The 12,406-nt window shown below is 44.3% G+C and overlaps 1 protein-coding gene and 1 long non-coding RNA gene across 4 annotated transcripts in view; one reads left to right on the forward strand and one right to left on the reverse strand.

The window, feature by feature from the left end:
• The window catches only part of CACNB4 (calcium voltage-gated channel auxiliary subunit beta 4), a 268,168-nt gene extending 266,604 nt beyond the window's left edge, over window positions 1-1,564 (reverse strand). Inside the window, exons 1-2 of one of the 3 annotated variants that reach the window (XM_003832726.6) lie at window positions 639-1,564; window positions 2-85 (exon numbers count right to left, since the gene is read on the reverse strand). In XM_003832726.6, the coding sequence (XP_003832774.1) occupies window positions 2-85; window positions 639-701 (147 nt within the window). In that variant the 5' untranslated portion in view covers window positions 702-1,564. Of the gene's footprint in view, window position 1; window positions 86-312; window positions 579-638 lie in introns of those variants that run through there. The other 2 variants (XM_003832727.6, XM_034954283.3) reach the window with 2 other exon arrangements.
• LOC129397263 (uncharacterized) lies at window positions 276-10,610 on the forward strand. Its single transcript, XR_010109394.1, has 3 exons — window positions 276-415; window positions 3,593-3,650; window positions 4,384-10,610. It is a non-coding gene; the product is annotated as an uncharacterized LOC129397263 (long non-coding RNA).
• Window positions 10,611-12,406: the final 1,796 nt, after the last annotated feature.

Raw genomic sequence — 12,406 nt, forward strand, 5'->3', positions numbered from 1 at the left:
CCTGTCTGAGGATGAAGCTGGTCGAAGTGGTGCTGCCATCGGATCTTTTCAACCTGCTCCTCCGGGTTGTGGTGCCTCGGGCCACCTGGACTCGACACACGGGGGCCAGAGAGAAGCCGGTGAGGACCGCAACGCAGAGCGGGGCGACCACCCCCGGCTGGAGTCCGCCTCCGGACCCGCTCCCTGGGGTCCCCTAGAGCCCGCACCCAAGTCTCCTCCGCGACTCCCAAATACAGCCCCCACCCCCACCCACCCACTGCAAGCCTCGACTGCTGAAAAGATGCTCGAGAAGAACAGCCCGCAAGCACCCACCACATCCATTAACAAAGACTCTCAGGGTGCGGGGTCCGAGTCCCCGGCATCCGCTGGGGGAGGCTGCGGGCTCCGGAACGGGAGCGCAGAGACCCGAAGGAGGGTGAGGAGGAGGAGGAAGAGAAGGAGGAGAAAGAGGAGGAGCGGGAGGAGAAAGGGACGTGGAGGAAGGGTGGGGGGAGCGGGGCCGCCGACTCCCGGGACTGGGGCCCCGCACGCCCGGCACGAAGGCGGGGCGCGCTAGGGCGGCGGAGGAGGTGTGAGGAAGGAAGAGGAGGAAGAGGAGGAAGAGGAGGAAGAGGAGTGGGGGGAGGAGGGGGCGGTACCTGCGAGGTGGGGGAGTGCGGCCCGTCCGCGGTCCCGTTCTTGGCGTAGGAGGAGGAGGACATCGTTCAGAGCCACCGCATGGCCAGCCCGTGTGCGGTGGGCGGAGGGGGCTGGCCCCCGAGGCTGGGCTGCGGACGGAGGGGGAGGGCGCAGGACTTCCCCACCCGGCTCCAGGACCCGCGCCGGCGCCCAGGCTCCCTGCCCGCACTTCGGAGAGCGCGGCACCTTAAAGGGACCGAGGCGCTTCCCCCGCGCTCGCGGCGGGGTCCCGGGGAGGGGGCTTCTCGGAAACTCGCTTACCCGAGCGGATTGGGAGAAGCGCTCTCCCACCTAGCAAGCGCTTTACATCAGAGCTTCCAGAGGATGAAGGGAGGGGGAAATCTGGGATGGGGGTGGCAAGATTAAAATAGTCTGCACAGTTTAAAATGAGACAAAGGTGGCACGGTTCATGAATCAGGACTTGGGGACGGAAGCTGGTGCAGTGTGGCGGGAGTGGGAAGAACCGAGCGGGTGTGTGTGTGTGTGTTTGCTGCACTGGAATTTTAAAAGGGCAAGAGCAGAGCCACCTTCCGCGACTTCACTCATCAGCCTAATGTGTAAGGCATGGGGTTTTGTGGCTTGCTTTTCGTCCGTGTTTTTGTATTGCTTTGGCAATTCTGTCCTTAGAGCTGCGAGTCACACACATCCAGGCAGCTGTGAGAAACCCAGCCACCCTTAGTCTGACGCGAGATGCTGCCCCGCCAAAGACCAGTATGTCCTAAGGAGTTTTGAAGGTCATGTTAGACCTGCTAAGAAGCAAGAGTTGGTCACTGTGCCTCCCATTTCTATGCGAATGGATATTTTCAAGGGGGAGAAACTCATCCTTGCAACCATACACAACGTTTGCCATTGGTTTCCTCCTGTAAATACATACAAGAGATTAATTTGTGATCAAATTAAAAGAGAGGGATTGCGGAAAGGAAGAATAAGTGCGAGGTATTGACAGAGGAATAAGAAGAGGGAAGAAAAGTATATGCAAATTCAAAAATAGACTCCGTTTAAATTAAAATATACTTACTATCTCAAATCGCTAAATCAGCTTGCATTCTAGGACTTTATGTTTATGGACACAACTACCATGCTTGTTTTAATAATTGCTTGGCTTTATTGAGGTCCTGGTTATATCTTACCATCCACCAGACACTTCCTTTCCATTCCTAATCCCTTCACTTAATCCAAACCTCTGTAACAATCTTATAACTAATGTCCTTGCCTCCAGGCTTCCTGGTGCATGTGCACGTATGCACATGCACACATACACACGCAGAGATTTCATTCCATCTACACACTACAGGCAAAACCATTTTCCTAAAATATCTTGCCCAAGTCACTGTTCTCTAAGATAAAGTCCAAACTCCATGGTCCAACAACTCAGCCTCTCCTGCATTTCTGATCACTCTCCATCTCATTTCTCCATCTTGATCTCTCTATACAAACCTTCCAGCAAGCAGGCAGGTCTAGTCATCAATACCCAAGTATTCCAAATACAATCACATTTGAGCGCTTCTGCTTTGGAATGCCTCCTTGGAATATGCCCTCCCAACAACCTACACACCCGGCTGAATCCTACCTTTCTTCTAAATGGGACTCAGCTCACGCTTCCTCCACAGAAATCCTATCTGACTACTTCAGTCCCACATAATTCTTGTGCTTCTGAAAAACTGGAGCATGTATTCTCTGGGCACTTAGAATAGGCTGCCTTAGCTTATTAGTTTGTTAGTTCTGTTTTTGTGAAGATCTCCTAATTTTCAGAATTTTTAGCGGTTTATCTTCTATTCCTATACCTTCCATATAGTAGATACTCCATGAATTTATGGGGAATGGAGGTCTAACCATGCAGGACTCCCTACTTTAGTTACTGTCAACCGAATCCGTATTTAGTTGTGAGCCATTTTCATAGTTGATACGTGTGTGCATATTAAATTACTATGTGAGCACTGGACTTTGAATTGTGTGGTTTTCCACTGTCCACATTCTCACTGACTTTAAGTTATTGAAACAGAACCCACAGAGGCATAACAACATGAGAAGCCCTGTACACCCAGCTCAAAGCAAAACTGGTGAAAATTATATGTTTTATATATACGCAACCATTTAAATTTCTAAAAATGGTCCTAAAGGTGCACAACAAATGAAGGAACATTTATTCAAGAAAACCTACTGAAACCCAGTAAGAAAAGTGAGCTTGAGGTATTTGAACCAAGACCTACTCACTCTTTTCGTGCTTCCAACTCAGAGAGGGCTCCACGCTATACTGGTGCAGCCAAGAACACAGGGCTCCCTCACCCTTCAGCTCCCAGTTGGAGGGTCAGCTTCCTAGGAGGGACAAAACATCAGCATTTGTCATCCTCCCCGCAGCTACCTGTTATTGAGACTAAGTTCTAAGCAAGTATGGCAGAGGTGGGGGCTCCCTTCTTCTGCCCAGTTGTACCTGGAGGCTGTACCTTGGCCACAGCAGCACTGAGTGTACTTGGGCCTTGATCACCTTTGCTTCTGGCTCATCGAGAAAGAAGTCAGGAAACGTGGGACTGCTTTGAGTGCTTCTGCCAGAAACATTCAGCATCTAACATGGTGATGTCACTCAGAGAGGGGTGCATCATTGTCCCTACCTCTGACACCAGAGTGGAAAAAATGATGTTGAACCCTGACCTTACATCAAGGATCCCCAACCCCCAGGCCACAGACTAGTACCAGTCTGTGGCCTGTTAGGAACTGGGCCACACAGCAGGGAGTGAGCGGTGGGGCAAGTGAGCATTATGGCCTGAGCTCCGCCTCCTGTCAGATCAGGGGTGGCATTACATTCTCATAGGAGTGCAAACTCTATTGTGAACTGCACATGCACGGGATCTAGGTTGTGGGCTTCTTATGAGAATCTAATGCCTGATTATCTGTCACTATCTCCCATCACCCCCAGATGAGACCATCTAGTTACAGGAAAACAAGCTCAAGTCTCCCACTGATTCTACATTATGGTGAGTATGTAATAATAATAGAAATAAAGTGCACAATAAATGTAATGTGCTTGAATCAGCCCCAAACCATCCTCCATCCCCGTCCCATAGAAAATTGATCTTCCATGAAACCAATCCCTAGTGCCAAAAAGATTGGGGATTGCTGCCTTACATCATATACAAAAATTAACTCAAAATTAATCAAAGACTTAAAAGAGTTAAAAATATAAAACTATTAGAAGATAAGGGTAAATCTTCATGACCTTAGATTTGGCAATAAATTCTTAGACATGACACCAAAAGCATGAGTAGGAAAAGAAAAAAATGTTAGACAGGCATGGTGGTGCGTGTCTGTGGTCCCAGCTAACCAAGAAGCTGAGGTGGGAGGATCGCTTAAGCCCAGGAGGTTGAGGCTGCAGTGAGCTGTGACACGTCACTGTACTCCAACCTGGGCACCACAGTGAGACTCCATCTCCGGCTCAAGCAATACCTCAGTCTTCTGAGTAGCTGAGACCACAGGTGGGCACTACCATGCCTAGCTAATTTTTTATTTTTTATAGAATTGTAGTCTCCTTGTGTTGTCCAGGCTGGTCTTGAACTCCTGGGCTCGAGCCATCCTCCCACCTTGGTGACCCAAAGTGCTGGGATTACAGGTGTGAGCCACTGCACCCTGCCAAATTGTATACTTTGAGTGGGTGAATTGTATGGTATGTGAATTATGTGTCAATAAAGTTATTATTTTTTTAATCTTCAGATCTTACAGAAAAATTAACTCAAAATGGATTACAGACCTAAGTGTAAATGCAAAACTACGAAACCTCTAGGGGAAAACAGAAGACAAAATCTCCGTGAGTCTGAGTTTGGTGTTGAGATTTTACATCACCACCAAAAGCATGATGCAAGAAAATAAAAACTGATATTCTGGGTTTAATTAAAATAAAAAATTTCTGCTCTGTGAAAAACTCTGTTAAGATAATAAAAAGACAAAGAACTTGTAAACAAAATATACAAATAACTCTTAAAACTCAACTATAATAGGCCAGGCTCGGTGGCTCACGCTTGTAATCCCAGCACTTTGGGAGGCTGAGGCGGGTGGATCACAAGGTCAGGAGATTGAAACCATCCTGGCTAACATGGTGAAACCCCGTCTCTACTGAAAATACAAAAAAACTAGCCGGGCGTGGTGGCAGGTGCCTGTAGTCCCAGCTACTCGGGAGGCTGAGGCAGGAGAATGGCATGAAGCTGGAAGGCAAAGCTTGCAGTGAGCCAAGATCACATCACTGCACTGCAGCCTGGGTGACAGAGCGAGACTCCATCTCAAAAAAAAAAAAAAAAAATTCAACTATAATAAACAATTCAAATAAAAAATGGACAAAAGTAGCAGGGGGTTGTGGCTCATGCCTGTAACCCCAGCACTTTGGGAGGCTGAGGAGAGAATTGCCCAAGAAGCCAGGAGATGAATACCATTCTGAGCAACAAAGCAGGACTTCATCTCTACAAAAAAAAAAAAAAAAAAAAATTAGCCATGCCCAGTGGGTGGCATGCGCCTATAATCCCAGCTATTTGGGAGGCTGAGGTGGGAGGATCCCTTGAGCCCAGGAGTTTGAGGCTGCTGGGAGCCATCATCTCACTACTCTACTCCAGCCTCAGACACAGGAGACCCATCTCTAAAATTTGGAAAAAAAAAAAATGTATTTAAATGAACAAAATATTTTAATGGATACTTTACCAAAGAAGACACATAGATAGCAAATAGGCACATGACAAGATGTTCAACACCATTTACTTTAGGGGAAATGCAGATTAAAACAACAATGCAATGCCGCTATACACCTATAAGGATGACTAAACATAAAAATGATAATAGCAATGGCTAGTAAGGATAAGGAACAATAAGAACTCTCATTCATTGCTGATGGTAATGCTAAATGGTACAGCCACTTAGGAACATACTTGAGCAGTTTCTTAGCAGTTTCTTAACAAGCTAAACCATCTTATACAATCCAGCAATCGAGAACCTAAGTATTTATGCAACTGATCTGAAAATTTGCATCCACACAAAGACCATGCAAATGTTTAATAGGTTTATTCACAATAACCCAACACTGGAAGCAACCAAGGTGTCCATTAATGGGTAAATGAATAAACAAAGCATGGTCTAATCATATGATAAAATGATAAAATACTATTCAGCTATCAAGTCATAAAAAAGGGAGAAACCTTAAATGCATATTGGTAAATGAAAAAAGCCAGTCTGAGTCTATATACTATTTGGGATTCTAGAAAAGGCAAAGCTATAAAGACAATAAACAGATCAGTGGTTCTGGAGGGGGTGATGAAGACGGCAGGTTGAATAGGTGGAGCATGGGGGTTTTTAAGGGTGATGAAACTGTTCTGTATGATACTGTAATGATGGATACCTAACATGGATCTGTCAAAACTATAGAACTTCACAGCATAAAGTAAGCCTTAATGTGGGTGAATTTAAAAGAAAATCATTGAAGAGGTTGAGAGATCAGGATGGAATGCAGAATGTGACAAAAGAATATAACTGTATTACAAATATATTAAACAATGTCACTGAAGAATGTGGAGAAAATGGCTGCTGGCCTAAGTAACCCTGGAAATGAGTGGCGCCTGTAAGACTAAAAGGAACTGTGCATAAGCATTGTACTACAGTTGATACATTGTTTCTGAGGAGTGTGGGTTAACTATTCTGAAATCACTATATGTATACACTGGAACTGAACAATTCATTACATAGATGGCAAATGATGGGGGCCAGGTTTCCCACTGTTGGAGTGGAAGGTTACATAGAAGCAAGGGGAGGAGACTAAAATGATCCATGTGGTAATGGACTGGAGTCAGAGAATCTGCATGAACTCGAGGGTAACTTAAAAGATACAGATGGTTATATACAGAAATATTTATAGGGCCCCATGCCAAGGGTCACGCCTGTAATCCCAGCACTTTGGGAGGCTGAGGCAGGAGGCTCAATTGAGCCGAGTAATTCAAGGCCAGACTGGGCAACATAGTGAGACCCATCCCTACAAAAAACTTTTTTCTAAATTACCAGGGCATGGTGGTGTGTGCCTGTAGTCCCAGCAAATTGGGAGGCTGAGGTGAGAGATCACTAGAGCCCGGGAGGTTGAGGCTGCAGTGAGCTGTGATTGTGCCACTGCACTCCAGCCTGGGCAAAAGAGTGAGACCTTGTCTCAAAAAAAAAAAAAAAAAAATTAACTTTTTAAAAAGAAATATTTGCCGGACACGGTGGCTCATGCCTGTAATCCTAGCACTTTGGGAGGCTGAGGCGGGTGGATCACCTAAGGTCAGCAGTTGCAGACCAGCCTGGCCAACATGGCGAAACCATGTCTCTACTAAAAATACAAAAATTAGCTGGGCGTGGTGGCTCTTGCCTGTAATCACAGCTATTCGGGAGGCTGAGGCACAAGAATCACTTGAACCCAGGAGGTAGAGGTTGCAGTGAGTCAAAATCATGCCACTGCACTCAAGCCTCGGCGACAGAGTAGGACTCCGTCTCAAAAAAAAAAAAAAAGACCCGGCGCGGTGGCTCAAGCCTGTAATCCCAGCACTTTGGGAGGCCGAGGCGGGCGGATCACAAGGTCAGGAGATGGAGACCATCCTGGCTAACACAGTGAAACCCCGTCTCTACTAAAAATACAGAAAATGAGCCCGGCGTGGTGGCGGGAGCCTGTAGTCCTAGCTACTGGGGAGGCTGAGGTAGGAGAATGGCGTGAACCTGGGAGGCGGAGCTTGCAGTGAGCTGAGATTGCGCCACGGCACTCCAGCCTGGGCGACAGAGCAAGACTCCGTCTCAAAAAAAAGGAAAAGAAAATAAATATTTATAGATAGCTGTATATACATGAGTTAGCATACATATATATATTCTCTTGCTTTCAGCTGAGGGCCTAGAAGCAATGACCCCTTAGTAGCAACAAACACATCTAGTACCAAGACGTTGGTTTCTAATACTATCCTTTAATAGAAGAAATCAGGGCAACCTTGGACAAATGGCTAATTCTAGGACTGGGGCAGGAAATATACAAGAGGAGTCTGGAGCATCTTAATAGTGTCAGAAAGTAAGGTAAGTGCTTTAAAAAAGAACCCCAGAATCAAAACCACAATGATGGGTATGTCAAAGGGCAATAGGAGCAAACTGAAAGAGCTCCTAATGGCCAAAGCTCGAACAATTTGAGTAATAAAAGTAGTATTGAATTAAAACCCAAAGTATAAAAGAAATACCCACGAGTTCATAGTGATAAAAATAAACGATCAAACAAATAAATACGTGGGAGAAAAGAGACAAACCTCCCATGTGGAAAATTCCACATAATTTATGTAGAAACTCTACCCTCAAGAAAGAGAAGAATAACTTCTCACCCTGTAAAGTGTGGGCTGCATATAGTGACTTTCTTCCAAAGAGTATAGCAGGAAAGGGAGGAGTGCAGAAACTCCACAAACGCTGCCTGAGCCAGGTGATCAAGATCAACATCAACAGCAATGTCGGGGTGATAGTATGTGCCCTTGATAGAATGCGACGAGAATCGCACTTCTGGGGTGAAAATCCACAACCTCAGCCTAATCATGAGGAAAATGTCAGACAAATCCCAATTGAGAACATTCTACAAAATATATGACTAGTACTCCTCAAAATTGTCAAGGTCATCAAAAACAAGGAAAGTCTGAGAAACTGTCAGAGCCAAAAGGAGCCTAAGGGGATATGACTAAATGTGATGTATACCCTGGATGGGATCCTGGAACAGAAAAAGGACATTAGGTGAAAGCTACAGAAACCTGAATACAGTATGAAATTTAATTAATAATAATGTATAATACTGGCCCATTAATTATGACAAATTTACCAGGAGAAGGTGTTAATAATCAAGGAAACTAGGTGTAGAATTCTCTGTACCAACTTAGCGATTGTTTGTGAATACATCTAAAACTATTCCAAAATAAAAATTTATTTTTAAAATTCTAAAATTTTAGAGCTGGAAGGGAATTTAGTAACTGTTTAGAAGAAACTCCACATTTAGCAAATTAAGAAGCTGAGCTCAAGAGAACGAACTGTTCAAGAGCAAGTGGCTGCTATTAGACTCTGCTTCTTTCCTAAAACATTCAATACGGCTGAATCACTTTGTCAGCTACAGATTCTCTCTTCATAAACTTTATTGTCACTTAATAAATACTTTCGTTAAGTGCTTCCTAAAGTCAAAGTCTTGTCCAAAGAGCCATTTTAAAAAAAATGATTTGCAGAACTCACAGAGCTCAGGAATATAAGATGACAATGTGTTTCTTAATTAAAAATTAAATCGTCCGGATGTGGTGGCTCACGCCTGTAATCCCAGCAGTTTGGGAGGCCAAGGCAGGCAGATCACCTGAGGGCGGGAGTTCGAGGCCAGCCTGGCCAACATGGCGAAACCCCGTCTCTACCAAAAATACAAAAAATTAGCCGGGCGTGGTGGCGGGTGCCTGTAATCCCAGCTACTCAAGAGGCTGAGGTAGGAGAATCGCTTGAACCCAGGAGGCAGAGGTTGCAGTGAGCCAAGATGGCACCACTGCACTCCAGCCTGGGCAACAGAGGGAAACTCTGTCTCAAAAAAAAAAAAAAAAATTAAGTTAAAATACATTTTGTCTAGGGTCCATGCATATCTAGAGTGTTGTATTTTTAATCTCGGAGCATACAAAAATCACAATAGTGGCACATGTGCTTAGTTACATATTATGGATTTGTGTAATTAACCTCTTACATTTATGTCCAACTAACCATGGCATAAAGTTTCAGAGTTTTCATCTTACAGGTTCTATTTTCTCTTGTTCTAAAGAATTTCTCCAGAATTACCTCTCCCCCTTCCCCTGTGTTCTGGTCCAAACTGAAAATCTGTTCAAAAGGCACATAAGCCACGTACTTTCAGGATATTAAAGGTTAAGTTTTCAAGAATTGGATTTAAAATGTTTACTTTCCTAACCCTAAAAAATTTACATGCTATAAAACCCAGTGAATCCTTGGCATGGTGGTGTGTGCCTGTAGTCCCAGCTACTCGAGAGGCTGAGGTGGGAGGATCTCTTGAACCCAGGTGTTCAAGTCTGCAATGAGCTATGGTTGTGCCACTGCACTCCAGCCTGGGTGACAGAGTGAGACCTGGTCTTTAAAAAAAACAAAAACAAAAACACAAACAGAAAACGAACAACAACAACAAAAAAGTGAAAATGCTATTCTCTTGGTACAATTTGTTGTTGTTGTTATTGTTTAGACAGAGTCTCACTCTGTCGCCCATGCAAGAGTGCAGTGGTGCAGTCACGGCTCGCTGAAGCCTCAATCTCCTGGACTAAAACCATCTTCCCACCTCAGCCTTCTAAGTAGCTGGGACTACACATGTGCACCACCACACCTAGCTAATTTTTAAATTTTTTGTAGAGATAGGTCTCACTGTGTTGCCCAAGCTGGTCTTGAACTCCTGGCCTCAAGTGATCCTCCTGCCTCAGCCTCCCAAAGGCTGGAGATGTGAGCCACCACAACCAGCCATACAACTTTGAAAGGTACAAATGATTCAGATTGGTAATGGAAATAAAATCCAAAATCTAAGTTGTAAGTATAGTCACTGTGAAGATGAATCATACACATCTTTTAAGTGGTGAATTATATTAAGATGCTACCTACTAGCTAATTTAAATTTAATTTACATTTTAAAACCTACATTTATTTTACCAGGCATATTTGCCATCTTTGCTATGGTAACAACTCTAAAATCTCAGTGGATTACACCACCATATAGCCTGTTGCTCTGGTCCACACTGCAGCTCTGTTCCCCTTGTCTTCCATTTCCCAGGTTGAAGAAGCAGCCACAATCTGGAACATACTGGCTCTGAAGAGAGCAGAAGCTAGAGAGCTACAGGAAGTTCATGATGCCTCTTAAGCTTCTGCTTAGATGTAGGCATCTGTTGCATCTGCTCATATCCCTTTGGCCAATGTATGACATAGACATACAACCAATTCCAAAATCACTGAATGAGGACATAATACTCCAGAAGTCAAGTGCATGGGCAAATACAAACAGTCCTCTTACAGAAAAATGGGAGAGTAAAAAACTGCAAACAACAATACAATCTTCCACCCGAAGGATAACTTGCTTAAAACAGACAACTATAAAATATAATCACCTCTATCTTTCATCTTCATTCTGCCATTTTGGGTGGTTGTCATAAATTATGCAGTTTTCTATAAAGTTTAAAGGAAGTATTCCTCTAAAGGTTCAAATTAAGGTACCTAAATATGTGGGTTCCAAATATTAAAATTCTTGTCCTATTTTGCCATGATATAGTTTTCTGTCACATGTCAGGAAGAAATGTTCACTGTGCTTCTGCCTCTGCTGCAATCTCTGGACTCAGAATGCAGAAAGGAGCATTATTTGATGAGCACTAGAGACACGATATTTATTTTTATTTTTTTGAGACAGAGTCTTGTCCAGGCTGGAGTGCAGTGGCATGATCATGGTTCACTGCAGCCTTAACCTCTCAGGCTCAAGTGATCCTCCCACTTCATCCTCCCAAGTAGCTGGGACTATAGCTGTGCCACCAGACCTGGCTTTTTTTTTTTTTTTAATATCCCTATGTTGCCCAGGCTGATCTTGAACTCCTGGGCTCAAGAGATCTTCCTTGGCCTCTCAAAGTGCTGGGATTATAGTTGTGCACTACAACACCTAAGATATTTAAAAAACAAAGCAAAGCCATTGGGTTTCCTGACCCTTAGGCTGGACCCTAACCTCCTTTGTTTCTTTTCTTGTTGAGACAGAGTCTCACTCTGTCACCCAGGCTGGAGGACAGTGGCATGATCTTGGCTCACTGCCTCCCAGGTTCAAGTGATTTTCATGTCTTAGCCTCTCCGCAAGTAGCTGGGATTATAGGCGTGCGCCACCATGCCCGGCTAATTTTTGTGTTTTTAGTAGATATGCAGTTTTGCCATGTTGGCCAGGCTGGTCTTGAACTCCTGACCTCAAGTGATCCGCCCACTTCAGTTCCCAAAGTGCTGGAATTTCAGGCGTGAGCCACCACACCCGGGCCCCACTTTGTTTCTTGATAGTTAAAGTAATGCCATATTCCTTTGATTCTAAAAGACCATGGATTTTCAGATGTATCAATGAAATAGCTTTAAGAGAATACAATGAAGTCCTGTAAAACATGCTTATCCACTGTAAAATAAATCTTGATTTTTCTTTTCTTTTCTTTTTTTTTTTTTTTTTGAGACAAAGTTTTGCTCTTGTTGCCCAGGCTGGAGTACAGTGGCATGATCTTGGCTCACTGCAATCTCTGCCTCCTGGGTTCAAGCGATTCTCCTGCCTCAGCCTCCTGAGTAGCTAGGATTACAGGCTCCCGCCACCATGCCCAGCTAATTTTTGTATTTTTAGTAGAGACGGGGTTTCATCATGTTGGCCAGGCTGGTCTCGAACTCCTGCCCTCAGGTGTTCTGCCTGTCTCGGCCTCCCAAAGTGCTGGGATTACAGGCGTGAGCCACCACACCCAGCCAAATCTTGATTTCAGCAATGTTAAAATAGAATGATGATAAGCACAAAGATAAGGTCAAAGAAAACTCAAATTTACTAAATAGCAGGCACCGTGAGGTGCTAAATCCATTTTCATTCTTTATTCCACAAATGTTTTATGTATCCGTGCTAGGCCCAGGAACTACAATTAGTAAAAGTCTGAAGGCTTTTTTAGGCCTAGCGGGGGTAGAAATGCTTTCAGATACAAATAGCAAA

This window comes from Pan paniscus, chromosome 13, assembly GCF_029289425.2.
Source record: "Pan paniscus chromosome 13, NHGRI_mPanPan1-v2.0_pri, whole genome shotgun sequence".
Classification (NCBI taxonomy): Eukaryota; Metazoa; Chordata; class Mammalia; order Primates; family Hominidae; genus Pan; species Pan paniscus.